The sequence below is a fragment of the Labeo rohita genome, chromosome 6 (assembly GCF_022985175.1).
Source record: "Labeo rohita strain BAU-BD-2019 chromosome 6, IGBB_LRoh.1.0, whole genome shotgun sequence".
Taxonomy (NCBI): Eukaryota; Metazoa; Chordata; class Actinopteri; order Cypriniformes; family Cyprinidae; genus Labeo; species Labeo rohita.
Window position 1 is genome coordinate 33,209,795 of NC_066874.1, and position 21,777 is coordinate 33,231,571.

Here is a 21,777-nt window from a genome sequence, read left to right on the forward strand (position 1 = left end):
GAAAATATGCTTAATTGTAAAGAAGAAAAACGTTTTTTTTTTTGTTGAAAAATTGTTTTTTTTCCCTAGTCATTTTAACATGACCCAAACATTTTTTTATAAGATTTATTGCCATTAAAATTAATAATATATATTATTTTAAATTTGTAAGCCACATAAACCATATAGCAACAATTATTTATATAATATAAAAATATCAAATTTTATTTATATAATATATAAAAAAGTTATATAAAAAAGTTTAAATATTTATTATTATTTGTCTAACAGTAATAATAATAATAATAATTACTATTGTTATAATTGTTATTCTTCTTATTATTATTGGTTTTTATTTTATTTTTTATTATTTTTTCTTTTTTATCAACTGGTGGTTTTCCCTCAGGATTCAGTGCTCTTCACAGACTGCGTGATCTGCATGTAGGAAGCAAATAAGTGTTGCTGAATTGCACACACACACACACACACACACACACACACACACACACAGATCTGATCAGCTAGTCGCTATGGTGACCTGTTCATTTTTATAATATCTGCCGGGTTACACAATACAGCTTTAATCTCAAAGCGCCGGCTCACTTTAAATAGACATCTTAGTGTCCTTCTCAACCGTAGGGTGAATAAAGCTCTCACTCAAATCAGCATGCGGCGGACCCGCCGATCTCTAAGCGCGGGGAAGATTTTGCACAGACAATGGGTGCTAAGCCTATGTTCCCCTGGAAGAAAGAATTAACCCAGAAGTCAGGCAAGACTCGAGTCCCCGACCAGCAATACCAAACGTACACGAGCAGCCAGGAACACGTGTGTTAAAACACGAGACGAACGAGGCTCCGAGGACACGCAAGCGCTCATCAGCAGCGTAATTAAACGCAGAGTCTGCTGCATAATTACTCGCTCGAAGAGGAGAGGTGGAAAGCAGGATGAGAGATAAAATGAAAGAGTGATAAACAAGAAGACATGAAATAAACTTTTCAAAGACAAAAGCACCATAAAAATAGTCTATACAACTTATGCTTTATATTAAAATGTCTGCTGAAGCCATGCAATAGATTTGTGAGAGAAACAGATCATGAATGTTCCTCTTAAAGTGATAGTCAGTTTTGGTTTGCACTGATTGCACTGGTTTTCCTGTCCATACAATGGAAATCAGCGAGAAACTGTTTGGTTACCAACATTCTTCAAAACAGAAGGAAGAAATGCAGGTTTGGAACAACACGAGGGTGGCTAAATAATCACATCATTTTCAAATGTCAACTGTCCTTTAAACTCATATTATATTAAATATTATTTAGAAAAAATATGAAGTAATATCATAAATAATAAATAACAGCAATATCATAAAATAATAAAGAATTAAAATATGATATTGCTAATTATTAATGCATTTCAATACTTTAAAAACAGACTTGCTTGCAAAAGGGTCGTTCCGTGTCAAATCAACCAAATTTTAAAAACTTCCTCGGCTCAAATTTTTGATTTTGCTAATATTTTTTCTGAAGAAAGATACACATGTATAGTGATGAAAGCCAAAATATTAAATGCCATCAATGAATATTTGCTGAGTAATCCTCTATTTTTTAGAGGGATGACAAAATGACAATTTTCATCTTAGATTTAAAATCAAGTTGCAGGGAGATAAAAATGACTTCAGAAAGATGGCAGCATTATAATGTTATTTTGACACAGAGACTGGTAGTTATATTAGCAAAATCCAATGATTTTAGCAATCTTTGTCACATTATGTGCCTGTGGTGACCATTCAAAAATGCGGAAACACCACATTTCAAGTTTTTCTCCAAGGTTTGCATGCCTGTAACTCAAGAAGTATATCTTAATGCCCTTTTAGATATTGGGTCTTAACCAACTTTCCTTTTGGCATCTTCATTTTTAAGGCCTTATGATATTCGGTTCCAGAGATATTGGAATTTCAATATGGCTCCAGGAGTAAATTGTTAAAATTTAGACATTTTCAGTGGTCAAAAACCAAATGTGGATCAGTTTGCAAAAATATGAGAATTCTTTTCTTTTAAAGAGGAATGTCTGAAGAACAAATAAAGTTAAAACTAGATAAATGCATTGAAAATACAGGTACGGGTGCCATAAATACAATTTTTCCAAAGTTTGTGTGCCTATAACTTAATACGTATTAAAGACATTGCAATATAATTTTAGATTCTAGTTCTTGATGAACTTTTCTTTTGGAATCTTCATTTTCAAAGCCCTACATCATTCAGTCCCAGAGATATGGTGATCTCAATGAGGCTCCATTTTCAGATTCTTGAATATTACCCATTTTCAGTCACTTTGTATGCAGCGGATGCTTATTTTATTTAAAGAACAATGTCAGAAGAAGAAACAATGTTGAAATTAGAATCGTATCTTGTTTCATCAATGACATTTCATATTTTGGTTTGTATCACTATACATGTGTATCTTTCTTCAGAAAAAATATTAGCAAAATCAAAAATTTGAGCTGACACGGAATGACCCAAAACTTTATAAAAACCATTATAATGTTTAAAAACAAAAACAAAATGATCGACCAAGTTTTAATATGCAGAAACATGAATGAGATTTGACAGCTATGCTTGAAGGCAAGTTGTACAGACTACTTTCATTGTACTTTACTTCATGATGCTCCTGAACACAGTATGCTTTCAATGAATGGAAAAGTGCAGCGTGAATATTCAATATCGCCATTTCATATGGTTTATACAGGTTTGTAAAGACACGAGAATGAGTAATTGACAGAATTTGCCTTTTGGAGTAAACTATTCCTTGAAATATTCTCTTGTTTTTCTCTAAAACTAGAGACATAATATAATTATGTGTTAAAAACTAGCCTGAAATTGCCAAGAACCAAAACTCTTCACACAGTGAGCACAGCAGTCTATGCAGTTATTGCTTTGGCACAAAATGCATTCATTGATTAAACCTTTCAAAGTACACGAATTCTTTTCTTATTAGAACACAACCACTGCCAAAACTCAATGTACCTACAGGCCAATTTTCATGTTTACATACTTTATTTTTTACAAACTGTTAAACTTACGTTCAGGCAGAAATTTGCTACATTACAGCAATAAAGTTTAAAAAAATTGAAGTGCTCAAAAAAAAAAAAGAAATATAAAAAGATAAAAGAAATCCTTGTACTGCAGCTGCATAGAGCCAAAAGAATACTTGGAATCAAACATAAAAATATCTAACTGCACACTGAATCCAGTGCACGCTGAAAAAGTCTAGCAAAACATTTTCATTTCAGAAATTGCATCATTCAAGAAGTGCAGGGTGCATGTGAGTTAATCATTGGATTCATTGTGCGGTTAGCTATTTTTCTGTTTGTGTCCTACATTACAGCAATAACATATTGAAACATATTCTAAATCTAAAGAAATACCATCAAAACAATTAGATGTAGATGAACACCTACCTCATCTATACAAAAGGGGAAATGTAAAAATCTTTTTGTACTGTAGTGATCATGCAACACGTACCGCAGTGAGTTCTACTTTTTTTTTTTTAATTAATTTTACAAAAGAAAACAATTTGTAATGCTATGTGTTGTTAGTGTTTTTAGGTCAATGATTTATTAGTGACAAAGTTTGTTTGTTGGGTGACAATCTTGAACCTGTCTTAATTTCAGAAGTGTTTTGGTAGTTTCAGTGCATTTTGAATGTGAAATTTACTGCTGAAATTTAGTTTTGAGAGTTGTGTGAAGAGAAAAATTGACTTAAGTATTGAGAAATGTGTCTTAGCTATTGTAAAGAAACTTTAAAGGTATCATATCATGAGCACCTGACTTTTCTGTGTTTAACTGGGGCCCTGGTGCATCTGCTAACCCAGAAAATGTAAAAAAACAACCCAGTAACTTTGTTTTGGTAAGCCTTTCTCTGCAAGCTTGTGAAAAAAACAAGCTAATATTATAATAAGGGGATCTTATTAAATTGTTAGCACCCCTTAATCTGCACGTTACCACCCACGGCGCCGACATTCTGTTTTCGCAAGCGACAACCGTGACGGCATGTCACAAATTAATGCAAAGCATGTTAACTGTTCTGTCGTTGGCTGCGCTGATGAGGACAGAACACGAGGTATGAGCTGTATAGGCACAGCCCTCTTCTGGAAAAGGGGGCGGGGAGCAACAGCTCATTTGCATTTAAAGAGACATAGCATGTTTCTGCTTCCACACAAACATAGGCATTTTCAAAATGGTCTGTGGGGTATTTTGAGCTGAAACTTCACAGACACATTCTGGGGACACCTGAGACTTATATTATCTCATAAAAAGGGGCATAATAGGTCTCCTTTAAATCATGAAACACACAGGTTGTTCATCTCACCAGCAGGATCTCGATGCAGCCCAGGATGTACATGGCTCCAGCGAAGGTGGTGCCCAAGTAAAAGCAGATGCCTACAGCTCCACCGAACTCAGGGCCCAGAGAACGAGAGATCATGTAATAGGATCCTCCAGCTGTTAAACAAAAACAGAAAACCCCTTCAGGAAACTTTAATTTGAGGAAGTGACGATGTCCTGGGATATTAACGAAGCATTCTGATGTTGACAGCTCAGAAAAACGGCACAATGCAACCCACAATTACAACTTCCTGTTTCTTGGAAAATATTAAGCATGCTTATATAGAGGCTTTTAGCACTATAGAGATAATAGCAGCTTATTGCTGATGAACAACGGACGGGGAACCGAACCCGGCAATTTCGGCTCACCTCTGCTCTCCTCCAATCAGGAGATGAGATCGAGGTGGTCATTAGGACAGGACACGCTCAGCCAATTATGAATACATAAATACAGCTTTGAGGATATTGCTGTCTGCTCATTGCTTGGAGTTATTGTTGCTACGGTGACCGCTTCCTGTTGCCAAGACGACCCATATGCACATGTTCAGCTCTAGCAGGGGCTTGCTTACCTGGCACTACGCCGTTCGTGGCAATGGCACTCATGGAGATGGCAGTGAGCATTGTCTAGAAGAAAACACACCGAAGGAGAGAGAATATGAGTGGATTTGTTGAATAATCACATTTTAAATTCACTAGAAAGAATAATAATGCCAGGATGGAACATCAGTATAACAACAGCAGCAAACCACCAAAACAAATTTGATTCTGATACTAGAAAATGATGTAGTACATGATGATTTTTGAGACGGTGTACAAAATAATGACAAGAAAATATTTTGTCTTTAAAAGCAAAAACAAATATTCTGATTCATGAGCAAATGATTCCTATGAATCTCAGTTTGAATCAGACTGATGAACCATTCAATGAATAAACTACTCTGTTAGTTGATTCAGTGAATCAACATCTGATTCATTACTTTGGCATAAGATAGATAGATAGAGCAGGTTCTTTAAAATGAAAGGTTCATTCAAAAACTCTTCACTCTTCACTGAATCAACTACTCCGATCGATTCAGGGAATCACTGATTCACTTGGATGGAAAGATGGATGGATGGATGGACAAATAGACAAATAGATAGACAGACAGACAGACAGACAGACAGACAGATAGATAGATAGATAGATAGATAGATAGATAGATAGATAGATAGATAGATAGATAAATGGTAAAATGTTTTGTACTCAAAAGTAAAAACAAATATTCTGATTCATGAGCAAATGATTCCTATGAATCTTTCAGTTTTAATCAGTCTGATGAATCCTTAAATAAATAAACTAACTACTCTGATTGATTCAATGAATCAACATCTGATTCATTACTTTGGCATAAGACTGACGGGATAGATAGATAGATAGATAAGAGTTCTCAACAATAAAAAAATATTCTGATTCATAAGCAAATGATTCCCATGAATAGGTGAATGAATAGGTAAATGAATCATTCAAAAAGACTCACAGAGGTTAAAGGTTTGAATCAGTCTGATTAATCCAAGTGAATCAGATGTTGATCCACTGAATCGATCAGAGTAGTTCAACATCTGATTCACTTGGATGGAGGAATAGATAGATAGACAGACAGACAGACAGACAAATAGATAGATAGATAGATAGATAGATAGATCAGCAAAGCAGGAGACTGTGAAAGCAGGAAGGTGTTTAGTGTTGATCTATAGTTGTGTCAGATCACCCTGATTAAAGCAATTTAGTAGAACTGAAAGTACCAGAATAAATCTGTTCTCATTTGAAACCTCTTCTGTCTCCTTAAAGGCAAGACGTCTCCTTATAGTGCTGCACTGAGCCAAAGCAATTGTAAAACATCGTGGAGATTAAAGCCATCTTTAAATCAGTACTGAACTGTCTCCAGAAATGCAAATACATCTATTTTGAAAGAAAGGGAACGAGCTGTCAGACTGACGCTTCTTTAGAAAGTAACACGCAACAAACAGACAGAAACAAATGAGTGTTTCAATCAAGAAAAAAGAGGGAAAGAGAGAGAGATATGACTTCATATTACTAGGTGGAAGAATCATTTTCAGATGAACCTGCTTTTTGTATTCCTCATTATTTGCCTAAAAACACCCTTTGAAATCACTATAGCGCACAACACGTCTCGTGGCTGAAAATGTGAAAATGTGTGAACCCATACATCACTGTCAGAGAGACGTGACAGACGCAGCATACACACAAACACAAAACTGTGCAAACAAAAATCATTTCCAATCTACTGTGTGAATTATTTCTCCTACACTACAACTTTAAATGGAAAGCAAATAAAGACTTTTTCTGTAGTCTCCTGCTTCCCATAAATGAGCACAGATAGACAGACTGAAGTCCATGAGCTATAAAAGAACAGCCTTTGAGCAATACATTCTGAGAGAATTCAAAGTGCGTTAGTTCATTAGACTTGAATCAGTGTATAGGCAGTTTTCTCTCTCCGACACTTTGATAAGACACTAATTGACACTAAGTGTTTTATCTTGACTATAACTGAGACTCATGTGAGATCTAGTCCATTTCCACCCACACAAACACACACACAAAGCCAATGGCAATTCAGAAATGCTCTTCATGTCATCACAGAACTCCATATGCTAATCACATGCTGGCTGCAGCCTCTGATTGGACGATGTGGGGCACCGGCTGCTTGAACCAGTTTCTCCAGCCAATCACACCATCTGCCTTCAGCGCAGTGAGCCAATAATATAAGACAGATATTATGACAACCAAACCAAAGGTTTAGAGAAACAATCGTGAATGAATAAATGGCCCATTTTCTGACAGATTACATATTGCGTAGTTGACATTTACAGAGGGATTCGTGACACAGAATTATCATTTTATCTTGCAGTCTTTTTTTCATTCGTGCTAATGAACATCTTGAACAAAGTGTTCATTAAGCATGAAAAGAACAAACTTGTGGAAATTACTGAGTTTAGCTAAATGCAATTATTTTCATTAGAATGTTTTACAGTTTTACAGAGTCAGAATTTTGTTTCATAAATGAGGCCCATTACTTTTAAAAATAAGTAATTTGTAATAAAATTTCGAGTAGTACTGAAATGTGTGAGGTGTACATGCACTACTGTTCAAAAGAACAAGATTTTTTAAATGTTCATCAAGGCTAAATTTATATTATGAAAAATACGGTAAAAACTGTAAAAGTGTGAAATATTATTTACATTTCAAATAACCATTTTTTTATGTGAATATATTTTAAAATGTAATTTATTCCTTAATTTTCATCATCATTACTCCAGTCTTCACTGTCACATGATCCTTCGGAAATCATTCTAATATGCGGATAGCTGCTCAAGAAACATTTATGATTATTATCAATGTTGAAAACAGTTGGGCTAACTAATATTTCTGAGAAAACTGTAATGCATTTTAATTTTCAGGATGAATAGAAAGTTCATAACAATAGCATTCATCTGAAACTAAATGCTTCCTTGAAGAATAAAATGAGTAATTTCCTTTAAAAGAAAAAACTCAAAGTTTTTAACGGTTCACATATAAACTCAAATTATTTATTTATCAGTGAGTATCTTAATTCAAGGTATGTGTCTCCTCAGTGTTACTCAGCAACAGAGTGCCGGTGATATTTGGCCCCTAGAGAGGATGAATTTACATAATCAAATGACACATCAGAAAATGAATTTAATACAGTTGTGCTCAGTGCAGAATAAGGAGAGAAAAGTGCAGTGTGGAAATGGAACCTCATAATGGATGCAAGTGTATTCATAATCATCATTTCTCTCGTTCTGGCTGCCATCTTGGAGCTTGAGCAATGCATTCTGGGATTGTCTTGTTTGTCTTAGAATTCGGCCAGTCCTCGTTAGGTTTTGGACCGGAGCCACTGTCTCAGTGTTAAATGTTAATTTGATTACATCTACATGACTGAATACACAAGTCAATTCATATTCATGTATTAATGCATTCTCATGAATAATTTGATCATTTCACGACCGTCACGATCCATAAATAACCAAAGCACTGTCTGTCATCCGCCTGTCAATATTTCTGTGCCTGCCGACTATTTGAAAGCGGATCAATGCTGTTGTTTGTGTCCTTTAATGATTCATTTCTGCATTTCTAACGGCTTCAGTCTGTCTTAAAGAGGCGAGCGTCTCCATCTCTGTGATGTATGAAAGAATCAGCGTTCTCTCCTCCTCTCCATCTGTTGCCATGAGAGACCGAACGCGATGAAAAGCGAGCGACGGGCGCCTGGCAATGAGCTGGTAATTTCATATGACATCGATAGCGTCTCGCTACTTCTAATTATGATGCATATGTGCGCTCATTCAGAAAGAGAGGCGGATGTTGAGGTGTCGCTCGCGCCACCCTGGACCCGCTGTCGAATCTGCTGACGGCGTGGAATGGGCTGGAAGTCATTGAGATGCACCAGGCAAACGTCATCTGTAGCTTCATCTAGTTGTGTTTTCATGCACATCTGCAGAAACGTCTCTGAGGCCGTTTTAACCTCGATTTGAAGGATTCTCTAAAGCCTTCATTATCTTTGAGTGTCTCTAAAGGCTGTGGCTTTTCACATAATGTGCTTGGGTTTTAAATAAGAAACCTCTGGGTTTAATGTGTGCATTAAATTAATGTTGCTGTCAATTTATCTGGCTGCTGCATTATATAATGTTCAACATGTTAGGGTGAATCTCACTAAACCCTTTAAGAACAGCGCAACCTAAAATCAAAAGCGTTGTTAACTATAATTATTTTTAAAAATGAGTTAATTTAAATAAAGCTGAAATAGAATAAAATATTAGATTGAAAACATATAATAAACAAAAAATTAACTAAATTTATTAAACTGAAATAAAAAAATAAAAATTATTTAGATTTAAAAAAAAAAAAAAACTAATAAAAATGACATACGCACACAAAAAATAAATTGATCGTTATTAATCGCATACAAAAAAAGTTTGAGTTTGCCTAATATATGTGTGTGTACTGTGTGTAATTATTATATGTATATATATATATAAATACACAAAAATTAATGTATATATTTGAGAGAACTATTTTATTTATATATAATATAAATAATAGAAATATTCTAATAAATACATAGACTTGTAAATATTTCTTAAATACATACTGTTTGTATTTATATATACATAATAATTACACACAGTACACACACATATATTAGGCAAACTCAAACTTTTATGTGATTAATTGTGATTAATCGTTTGACAGCACTAAAAATAAACTAATTACTATATTAATGCTGCTTTGCATAACAAAAATGTAGCTTAATTTTAAGACCATTAAGATGAAATGGTCATAAAAACCCATTTTAACCCTGTTTTAATTGCTCAAAATTGTAAAAATAATAGATTTTAAATTGTCATATATTTCTACATCATGCTAGTAGTTGTTGTACTGCATTCAATTTATGCTTATTAAAAATCAAACAAACACAAAATGTTTTATGATAATCTAATATGAGCCCCGAGAATGGAAATAATAAAACCCCTCAAAAGCTAAATATCTGTACACATTATGCAATAAAAACTGGGAGATAGTGTGCTTAATTGTCATATAAATAATGCAATGCAGTGCAATTAAACTCATAATGGTCCTAATTTTTTTTTTTTTTTTAGCTACCTTCAAATTCGGTGTCCTTGTGATCAAAACAAACTTGAGGCTATAAAATCCTTCAAAACAAGGCTAAAAATGTCACTAGAGCCAGAGATACCAGAAAAAAAAGATGGCCTAAAATGACTACAGGGTGACATTCTACAGGCTGTTCTAGAATCGGTTTGTGCACATGGAAAACAACATTTTTCCAACATGCTGAAATGAACATATCCTTCTCCACTCTTGACAGATGTATGCACATTTATTGAGCACATTCTATAATCCCTGATCATAAATACAGTTTCCATCAGCTTATTTGACATAGAAAACACTGTGCTTATTTGATCAGAAAACACTGTGCACACAGTGTGTACTCAGAAACCAGCAGCTTTTCTATGTTTAGCGATCATCTGTAGCAGGACAACATATAGATGAGAGCTTTTAGCTGCTGTGTTTTTTTTTCTGAAAGCATCTGGGTGGTTTTTAAATGGATGCGTCGTGTTGTTGTTGTTGAGATCTCTGTTTGGCTGCATCTGTAGCGGATTAAACTACAACACACCAGAGTGACACAAGAGCTTCTCTACAAACGGCTGGAGTGAATTTCGATCCTAATGGATCGAAACTTGGAGATGCTGCTTTCTTTATAGGGATCAAAAGAAGTGCACACTCAAGAGATACTTTACACATCTTATGGGTCAAAAAAGAACATAAGAAGCAATGGGCTGTGTTTTGATGGAATTACTGGATACTGTGCAGTATATACTGTATGCTGCTTAGCAGTTTATTAAAACACAATGCACTGCATTATATAACTATAAATGCAGTAAAAACACTGTTGCACGTTTAATTCAGCAAATGGTGTTCAGTTATCATATTTGAAATAAAAATGGATATTCGTTTTAAATTTCATCTCATGGACTCTCATTCTGACAGCACCCATTTACTGCAGAGGATCCATTGTTGAGCAAGTCATGAAATGCTACATTACTCCAAATCTGTTCCGATGAAGAAACAAATTCATCTACAAGTCTTAATACGTGTCACACTACGAGAGTAGTATCGTAGTATGCTATTCTAAACTCAACCAGAGCATGAGTGAGCAAGAGTGAAAGAGAGATGAAGAAATAGAAAATAGAAAATTCCTGAGCTCATGATAAAAATAGCACTTCCACAGGCGCTGGGAAATCTAGGTTGCACACGTAAACATACAAATCACCCTAATGAGCATATATGCTGAAGTGCATGCATGCTAGCTGACACATACATATGTGGAGCAGGATGCCTGCACACACATGAAACACATGCATGTTAATCAGCGCGTCTTTGAAAATGTGATGGCATGCAAATGTGGGACATGCAAATTCAAAATCATTGGAAATTAGACACTTGCATCAGCTGTGTGTATGTGGCAAAGTGATATCTTAATTTTTCACTGCATATCTGCAATGATTCATAAAGGCTAAAAATATTCAGATAGAATCTGTCAGTTTATAGGGTGAATCTCACTAAACCTGCATCCCAGAATGAAACATTGTGTTGTTAATATTAACTAAAATAAAACTGAAATAAAATATAAGCCTTAATGACAAACTAAAAAGTAAACAAAAATGTAAACAAAGACAACTAAAGTACTAAAGACTGACATAAAACAGAATTACTAACTAAATTTAATTAAATGATTAAAAATAAACTATTTAGAAATATAAAACAACAACCCAAAACTAATAAAAATGACAAATTGGCACATAAAATGACTAACAATGTGAGTAAAATGAAACTAAAAAATATAAAATAAAAGCTAAATAAAAATATTAACAAATGGAATAGATAATTACTATGTTAATTATTATGTTTTTCATCATAATTAATACAGTATGAAATAAGTTTAAGCTGAAATGCTAAAATTACTAACTAAATAAAACTAATAAAAACTAACAAAAAATACATTAAACTATTAAAAAAAACACAGAAAACTGATAATTGCCACATAAAAATGTCTAAAAATTAAACTAAATTAAAATGAAAACTGAAAATATAAAAACAAAAGCTAATTCAAAATATTAATACAAGAAATAGCTAATTACGATATTATTTTATATAAAACATATAAAAAATAAATTATATATATATATACACATGAAAAATAAATTACACAATTAAGAAAGATATTTAAAAAACTATTCAAAATGACAAAAGTGCAAAACAAAATTGCTAAAAATTTAACCAAAAAAAAAAAAAATAAACATTTCATCTCTGATTTCTATTGCATGGTGTGTGACTGACCGTGGAGCAGCACATGAGCACGATAACGAAGGCCTCGATAACGCCGCCAATGCCCACCATCCAGGTCATCCTGAGAAACAGAATCACGCCCAGGATGTTCTGCAGGCAGGGCAGGTAGACGCCCATCAGCGTTCCCATCCGTGGAGCCTGGTAACACACACACACAGCAGCCTATTAGTACAACGTTAATATCTGATTAGATCTGTTCCGTTGATCAGGTTCATGTTTTCATTTCGTCGTTCAGCAAACATAACACATGTTCTGATCTCTCGCCTGTAAAAACAATAATGCAACTGTTGATGTTCTGATAAACAGAGAGAGAATCCATGCAAAACCTTGAAATATCATGAGATATTAAAGTTGATTTCCAAACCAAATATTAATGCATAACAATAAAAATGTAAGAAGTCAGTGAAATATATGTAGTCTCAGTAAATATTATTTTATGCTCAGCTCTAATAGATTTAATAGGCTAGAAATAGCTCTGTTTAACTGCAACATCAATAAAATGATTTTTAAAACTCCTTGGCCTGTAATCACAAATTATGGAAATGGAAAGTCATCGGTCAAGAGGTCTGAGAACACTGTAAATCTCCTGCACTCTATAGACATGAACGCGACTGTGTGCTGTTACTTTACTAAGACTTCAGATACAATTTTCACCAGCTGGACAATAAAAAAGGGGAACCAGAGTCAGAACATTACACAACATTTTTCAACAGATTAACAACACCCTAACAACCACTCAGAACATGCTAACAACTACTTAGAGCACCCTAGAAACCATTCAGAATATCCTAGCAACTAATTAGAACACCCTATCAACCACCCAAAACACCCTAGCAACTCTTAAGAACACCCAAAACACCCTATCAACAACCCAGAACATCCTATCAGTTATTCAGAACACCCCAGCAACTATGCAGAAAACTCAAAACACTCTATCAACCACCCAGAACACCCTAGCAAGTATTCAGAACATAACTACTAAAAACACTTAAAACACCCTATCAAAAACACAGAACATCCTATCAACCACCCATAACACCCCATGAACTATTCAGAATTTCCTAGCAACTATTCAGAACACTTAACACACCCTATCAACAACCCAAAACACTTTATCAACAACTCAGAACACCCTAGCAACTATTCAGAACACCCACAACACCCCAATCAACAACCAGAACACCCTATCAACTATTCAGATTACCCTAGCAACTATTCAGAACACCCAAAACACCCCATCAACAGCCCAGAACACCGTAGCAACTATTAAGAACACCATAGCAACTATTAAGAACATCATAGCAACTATTAAGACCACCCTAGCAAGTATTCAGAACATCCTAGCAACACCCAAAACACCCCAGAACACCCTAGCAACTATTCAGAACATCCTAGCAACACCCCAAACACCCTATCAACAACTAGCAACTATTAAGAACACCCAAAACACCCTATCAACTACCCAGGACACTTTAGCAACTATTCAGCACACTCTAGTGTTATGACTGTAAGTTTTGCATGTGAAACATTACTCACATTGACTTCAGAAAAAGTAAATATCCAGTTATTTTTATAATATATATCATGACATCATATTAAGTCACATACAGTGCAGAGTAGCAGAGCAGATTACACCCCGTGATCAACATGAGCATATGACCCTTCTCTCTGCCAATAAACATTCACTGTCATTGTGTTTGCTGCATTTAGCGCTTGTTTCAAGGGCTTTCAAAGATTAGTAAGAGCCGATGTGATATTCAGAAAGTGTGTGTGTGCTGTCAGTAATTACTAACACACAGTGAGTAAAGGTCTGCCAGCTTGATAAATGGCAAATGAGTGTGTGTCTGTGTGCCTGTCCATCAACACGGCATCCAAAAACACTCAAATACGTCCTGTCCCCGTTTAAGGACATTGTTAATAAAATGCAATTATCCCAGCGTCCAAAAAAGGTCAGACAGGCAAAGTCGGTTCACTAGGCTGGACGGATCCACAGCGGATTACAGCACTGTAAGGTACAGGATGACCGCACACACACACACACACACACACACACACTAACTCAAGGGTTCGTGAAAGCACTTTTCAATTCACATAGTTGATTAAATGTGATCTAATGGGCATCTGAGTGAATCCCACGTGACTCTATGGAGATCAGACCTGAAAACATGCGCTGAATAACTGAGCAGTGTTCACAAACTCACCCTACTGTAACTAACATAAGAACAGTGTGCAACCAGATTTGTTACTGTGCCAGGTTGTTGCTATGTGGTTTCTAAGATGTTCTGATTTTTTTTTCCCTGCACATTTCTATGCAGTTGTTATGGTGTTTTGGCTGTTTGCTACGTGGTTTTGGGACCTAAATGTTCCCTCCTTCATTATGTATCTGTGAGATTTTTTTGCACCATTTTTATCATCCAGCAGATTTACAAAAATTACATTATACTCAAAACAGTAAAATTGCTGTTAACACATGATGTATCTTAAACTGAGGAAAAATCTCAGTAAAAAATGTAATAACACAAAAATAATAAAAAAATAAGATTAACTACCTTAATAAAGAAATGCAATTAAAATGAATAAAATGTCATTTAAATATAAGCAATACATTAACAAAAACATTTGATATGAAAAACAAATATTGATTAAATGATTAAAATAAATAATTAAAATAATTTAAAAATAAATAATTAAATACAGTTCTTTAAAATAAATCAATATAAGAAATAAATGTGTTTTACATAAATAAATACATCTAACAGAACAGTACTATAGTTGTATTTTACAAATTATATTTTAAACATATTTGTAATATTACTTTTTCACAGTATTAATTAAGTATACATGAAAATAAATAGCTGACTTTTCAATTTTAGGATGATGATATAAGGTGGCTGATAACATCTAAAAGCATAAAAACCACTGATTTGTAAAATTATAAAAACAAAATATAAATTAACATTATTATTATTATTAATTATAATACAAAAAATATTCTTTCAAGTAATATAGCTGGTATTGAAATGGTATTCTTTAAAGTACTATGTAAATATTATAGTACGTGAATATGGTCATTTTAATAGAGATATTGTAGATGGATATGGTATAACTGATATAACTCGAGTGTTTTTATCTGCTATCTTACGGCGGCTTTGAATATAACTCTGCAGCCAGAACTATATGGTTTATAAATTAGAGTTAATTACAGTAATTGTTGTTAACTATTATATTTGGGAGACAATCTGACATGCTGAAAGAAGCAAAGACAATGAGAACTGCAGAGAGAAAAGATGCTTCCCTCCGGCATATTTTTAACCTTCATAACAGACTGAGAATAGGGCCCTTCAGATGGGACACACAAACACACACACACACACACACACACCAGAACAAGTCATCCGTACGCTCGAAGCGACAGCAGATGGCAAACTGGGAAACAAGACTTTTAATTTAATTAACCTGGAATAAATAAGAAGGCCTGAATAATGCATGCCATTAAATTCAATATCAACCATGCAAATGCGCAATTCTGTGTGGGATAATTTGATTTCTGAAGCAAGGATTAATTTCAGTATTAATGTAATCTAATATAATGTGGCTTTATGCATCACGTCAAAACAACGGCAATAATTACAGACTACGATAAGGTCCCAAATTAAGTGAACCTCACACCTCTGAAAAATATACACGCAAGAATTAAAAATGACCCTTTTATGAAATAAATTAATTTAATTAATAATAAATTAATTAATTAATTATTAAAACAATTATTTAAACAATAGTTGAAAAATATAATATTAATTTAACATTATAGTAATATATAATAATACAAAAAAAAAAAAAAAAAAAAAATATATATATATATATATATATATTAATAATTTTTTCATAAACAATAATAACCTTAGAATACATTTCAATACTTGCATAAGGTTTTATCTTTAAAGAACATAATGCATAATGCATATATTGAGTTCTGATGCATTATATATTTTCAAGATATAACCATGGATAGGTATGTATTATATTTCATCATACAAGTGGTTACAGGTATAAAACCTGATTATAAAGCATTATGCATATCTTTATAAACTGTTATTTACACAGGCTTTATATAAAGTGTTACTAAATATTTTAAGGTGCATCTACACCAAATACAAATAGTATATTGTACAGAGGAGGCAAATAGAAAACACTGATGTGTTCTCCAGTTGTTTAGTTACGATTAATATGGTTACTGTTTTCAGACAGACTCCGATCGATATCCACAGATACTTGAACAAAATACAAATCAAAGGAACTATGGGTTGAGGCACATCTCTGGACCAGTGAGACTCAGAAGGAAACTCTAACAATCCCTTGAGGATCATTACCACCACTATAAAAAACACATTATTAGGTATAACGTATCGAGATGACACTTGCAATGTGTTGGCCAAGCCTTAAGCATTTACAAATTTATTTTTGGCTATAAAAACTATTTTAAATGCAGATGTCTTTTTAGTATGCAGTACATCAGGCAAAGATTTGGACTTTCTAGAGCTGGCAACTTTTAAACTGCTTCTCTAAACTATACTTACCTTCTACTAAACTTTGAGAAAACATGAAAAAAGACATTTTATTTTTATGATTTAAATACGTTTGCATTAATTCAAATAAATTAGCATTATTTAGCATCTTCAAGCTATATATTCAAGATAAAAAATTACTGAAGTTGAAAATAAAGTTGTCCAAAACAATTATTAATTAACATGTTGGGGTATTTTCTCTGAAGTCTATTTTACTTTGTTATTTTTTTTAGACTTTATTTTCTTATTCTTTTAATTATTGTTTTTATATGTCTACAAAGCTTGTATTAAGTTTTGAGAAATGTTGTCTTGGAATTTTTATTTTGTTTATTTTAGATGTAATTACATTTTTGTTTTATTTTTTTGTGTATGTATAATATATAATGTTTGTTTTATTTTAAGTAACAAGAATGTTTTTTTTTATCAGTTTAGTTTTACTTAAAATGATGTAATTATTTTTTTTAATTTTATTTTTAAATCATTTATTATATTTAAGTTAATGTTTATTTTATTTTAAGTAACTTTTTTAAATGGATTTAGTTTTAGTTAACACTAATAACCCTGTCCTGTAGTTATTCATCTTAAAGGAGTCCCTCATTCCCTCACCATGAGGTCCAGACCCTCCAAACCCACGAGTAGCACTCGTCCTGAACGCCACAGTGAATCCAGGCGGAGGAAAGCAGATCTCCTTTTTTTCATTTTAACATCCTTCTCCTCATGCTAATGCACGGCACCTCTTGCCTGATGTCAGATGAATACTAATCATTTTTTCTGTCTGTGCCCTGCAGTATTTGCCTGCGCTCGCATCTCAATAATGTTTTTCCCACAATCTTTTTTTTCCGCTTTTGACTTGATGACAGTAAAAGAATTATTTCTGCATATTTATTCCTTTTATGACAGATTTTGCATAAAACTGGACACTGGGATTCAGAGCCACACCGCCAGAACTAAAACTTAAATGAGTTTAAATCAAATTCAAATATTATTTGTCACACACACAGACATGGTATAACATGCAGTGAAATGATTCTTGACCTTCTGTGCAATAAAAATTAACATACAAATAGAAATAAAATCAAAATAAATCCACACAAGTCAGAACAGAAATAGTAAATTAACATGGTAATTAATTATTCATGGTATATAATTAATGTAATGTATAAATATATATAACTATGATATATAGTGTATAAAAAGTATATGTAAAATGTAACAATACATTAATAATTGTTAAATATTTATTATGTTTATGAAAACATTCATTATGCAGTAGCCATGTAACAATATGTTAATATTTAGTACATTTAGTACATTCATATTTATTAAAAATGATTACATAGTATGTTAAAGTAGGCTAATATTTAGTAAATATTTGTATTATATTCATATTTATTAAAACATTCATTATGTAGCATGTAACAGTAAGTTAAATATTAATACTACTATTAATACTACTATTGTGCCTTTTATATATATATATATATATATATATATATATAAATATATAAAAGGCACAATATCTCAGATTTAAGGTTTGGTACTTTTGATGTTGATCTTCGCAACTTGCCACCTAGCAACCATTCAGAATACCTTAGCAACCACATATCAGTACTCTGGCATCATCCTGGCAGCGAGTTTTGCATGACAGATGGCTCAGGATTTCTTCAGAAAATGTAAATAATTCATATTACATATATTAAAGTGCATTCTTTTGCTGTGTGACAACCAAAATGAAACCAAATGATTGTGCAGAAAGGTCAAGTCTGCTCATATATCAGTTTCATTGATAAAATGTGTGTCAAGGTAAGATTACGCCTCACTTCTCACAATAATAATACAGCTGTGCTCTATCAAAGCCTGTTCCACTCCATTCCCTGCTTCAACAGCCATGAATAACAGCAAAACACAATAAAAAAATACTTCTGACTACAGCTAAACCTCCTCTCCCATCAACTTTCATTGCATCGTCTAATTTAGAGAGTTTGCGGCTCATGAGGCGAGGAATGAGTGAGATGTGTCCTATCAGCAGTTAGGAATAAAAACATGCTGTCGCCACAGAAACTCTCGACGAGCTGGAGTTTGGGGTCAAGATTTAATATCAGACACATAATTAACAAAACAAGATACAGATACAGAACAGTCAGCAACACGCTCTTAAACATCTCGAGAAATTCCTGTATATTATTATCAGCAGAGCAGCTGGTAAAACTATTTCAGCATTAATAAACATTACATTATCATATTACTGAAAAATACATTATCATATGATAAAATATAATAATAAACAACTAAGTAATAAGATGATAAATAATAAGAAACAACTACATTAATAATAAAAGTGTATATATAATGAAATATTTAATTATATTTTATATAATAAGAAAAAAAACTAAAATAATATTTTTTTATCAAGCATTTTTACTTTAGTATCATTAATACGCTATACATATTGATATATAATTTGTATTATTTGTATAATTTCTGTTTTCATTTAAATGTAAAGTGTAAGCAATTGTTTTTTTGTTTTTGCCATTTTAACAAATAATAATACAATATCAAATTCATATATAATAATTTACATAATATAATAATACATATTTATATTCTAGATTATTTTACTTTTATATTTTCTGTTTTCATTTAAATGTAGTTTTTGTCTTTTTAATATCAATAAAATTCATATATAATATAATATAATATAATATAATATAATATAATTTTTGGCAAAAAATTTTTTTTTTTTTTACAAAACATTTGACTAACTTTAATGTTTCTGTCAACAACTGCTTTTCAAAAGGCTTTTCCTCTTTGCCAACTTCTTGTACTATAAACCTGTAGGACAAAAAGAAATCCCTTATATTGTTGGATGACTTTCATGCATGCAGGTGAAAGCACAGCTGGGAATAGGTCTCAAGGCGAACACTAACCCAGAACAGAAGTCAATAAAGGAAAGGATTTTTCTCATTAAAAGTTTGAGGTTGTGTTCAGCTGAACTGCAGGAACACATTTACCCACAAAACTCCAACAGGAACGCCATAAACCTAAAGGAAACCTGCCGTACCCTCTGCAATCTGAACAGACAAGCCTTTAAATCGGCACAACTAAACCTCTGAGAATTATTAGAATATAGATGAAGCGCTCTTCACCTACTGAAAATGACCAACACAATCCTGTGACAGCTTCTGGAAGTTTAGACACAACAAACACAACAAAATATTATTATTTTTGTCTCACTGATTGCTAAAGCAAGCGATTTTCAGTGGAGGATAAAAATATTACAAACTTATAGAACTTAAGCAGGAACCTGAGACTCTTTTGACTTGCGCCAATTAGAAATTGTAAAATGTAAAAAAATCTGGCAACCAGCCAGGACAACACAGCAACTGAACAGAAACGCATTAACAACCAATCAGAATAACTCAGCAACCACACAGTAACACCCTGGCATCCAATCACAGCATCTTTTAGGAATTTCTGACTTCAGCTAGTAAACAACAACCCAGCAATGACAGCAAAAAGTGTTATTTTAGTATTAACCATATGCTGTTACGTGATTTGTAGCTTTTATTTGTTTACGTTCAAGTTTCATTTTAATTTTAGGGTTATCTTTTAGTAATTTTGTTATGCATTTTGTCATTTTTATTAACTTTTGAAAATATTTCTATGTAGCTTTAATAACATTTATTTCAGTTCAAGTTTTAGTAACTATATATATATAAAAAATTTGTAATTTGTCTTTTTAATAACAATAAAATTCTTACATAATATAATATAATATAACAAATATAATTCTTTATATTTTATAACTTTTTACTTTTATATTTTCTGTTTTCATTTAAATGTAAACTTTTTGTAATTTTGTTGTTTTTAATATAATATAATATAATATAATATAATATAATATAATATAATATAATATAATATAATATAAGCTTTATTTCAGTTAACAAAAATTATGTTTAATTGCAATAGCAACACACTAGCATGCATGCTTTTTTTTTTTTTTTTTTTTTAAGTTTTTCATCTAATCTTTATATTTTATTTCAGCTTTATTTTAATTCACGAAAATTATTTTTAATTGTTGCAGTTTTACTCTGAATAATTAGTTTTACACCCTAAATACCTTCTGTGCAGTTGGCTGCATAGAAATTCCCTGGCAACATCCTATTTTAAGTTTTCATTTTTCATCTAATGTATACTTAATTTTATTTCAGCTTTATTTCAAATAACGGAAATTATTTTTAATTATTTTAATTTTAATTAACAGCATTAAAACTGCTTGGAAACATCCCGAATGCCTTAGCAGCTGCATAGCATCACTGCAGGAACTTTTGCATGGCGTTGCATAGTTTTATGTATTTAAATTATTAACACAATATTTACATGTTACTCCAAGGTACTTCAAAGAACAGCATGGTGCTTTATTTGTATGAGATATCTGTCTGGGATATTTCTGTATCTGGCAGGCTCGGGGTGTGTCATTGAGTCAAAAGTGTGGCGTCGACACCATGCGGCTGAAATGAGTTCTCATTATGGAAGCTGCGGTGGCGTGTCGAGCGAGTGTGAATGTCTGAATCAACAGCATTGGCAGCGGTCACTCTTCAGAGGCCAATAGACTCCATCAGACTCCAGCTGGAGCAGGTGCGTAATCAAACCTCGTTCGTCCCGAGAGTGTGTGTGTATGTGTGTGTTTATGATTTCCCACAGGCTGCTTCCAGCCGGCGAGAATCTCAGGTAAAGGCAGCAGAGAGCAGATGCCCAGCGGCCTCCTGGGACGGCCGTCGCAGGACCCTGACTGTGAGCCTCAGGTGTCTCGCTCCCACTGCGGATATTGACAGCTGCTCCGGCTATAAAAGCGCCGCGGACAGCACAGCGCCCTGTGTGTTCGGCACCACCTACCCAGCTGCAGC

The 21,777-nt window shown here is 33.1% G+C and overlaps 1 protein-coding gene across 5 annotated transcripts in view; it reads right to left on the bottom strand.

Moving 5' to 3' along the window:
- The window catches only part of slc12a5a (solute carrier family 12 member 5a), a 145,953-nt gene that overhangs the window by 19,940 nt on the left and 104,236 nt on the right, over positions 1-21,777 (bottom strand). For all 5 annotated transcript variants that reach the window (XM_051112170.1, XM_051112168.1, XM_051112169.1 and 2 more), the window contains 3 exons: positions 12,294-12,440; positions 4,927-4,981; positions 4,344-4,474 (listed from right to left, as the gene is read on the bottom strand). In XM_051112170.1, the coding sequence (XP_050968127.1) occupies positions 4,344-4,474; positions 4,927-4,981; positions 12,294-12,440 (333 nt within the window). The remainder of the gene's footprint in view (positions 1-4,343; positions 4,475-4,926; positions 4,982-12,293; positions 12,441-21,777) is intronic.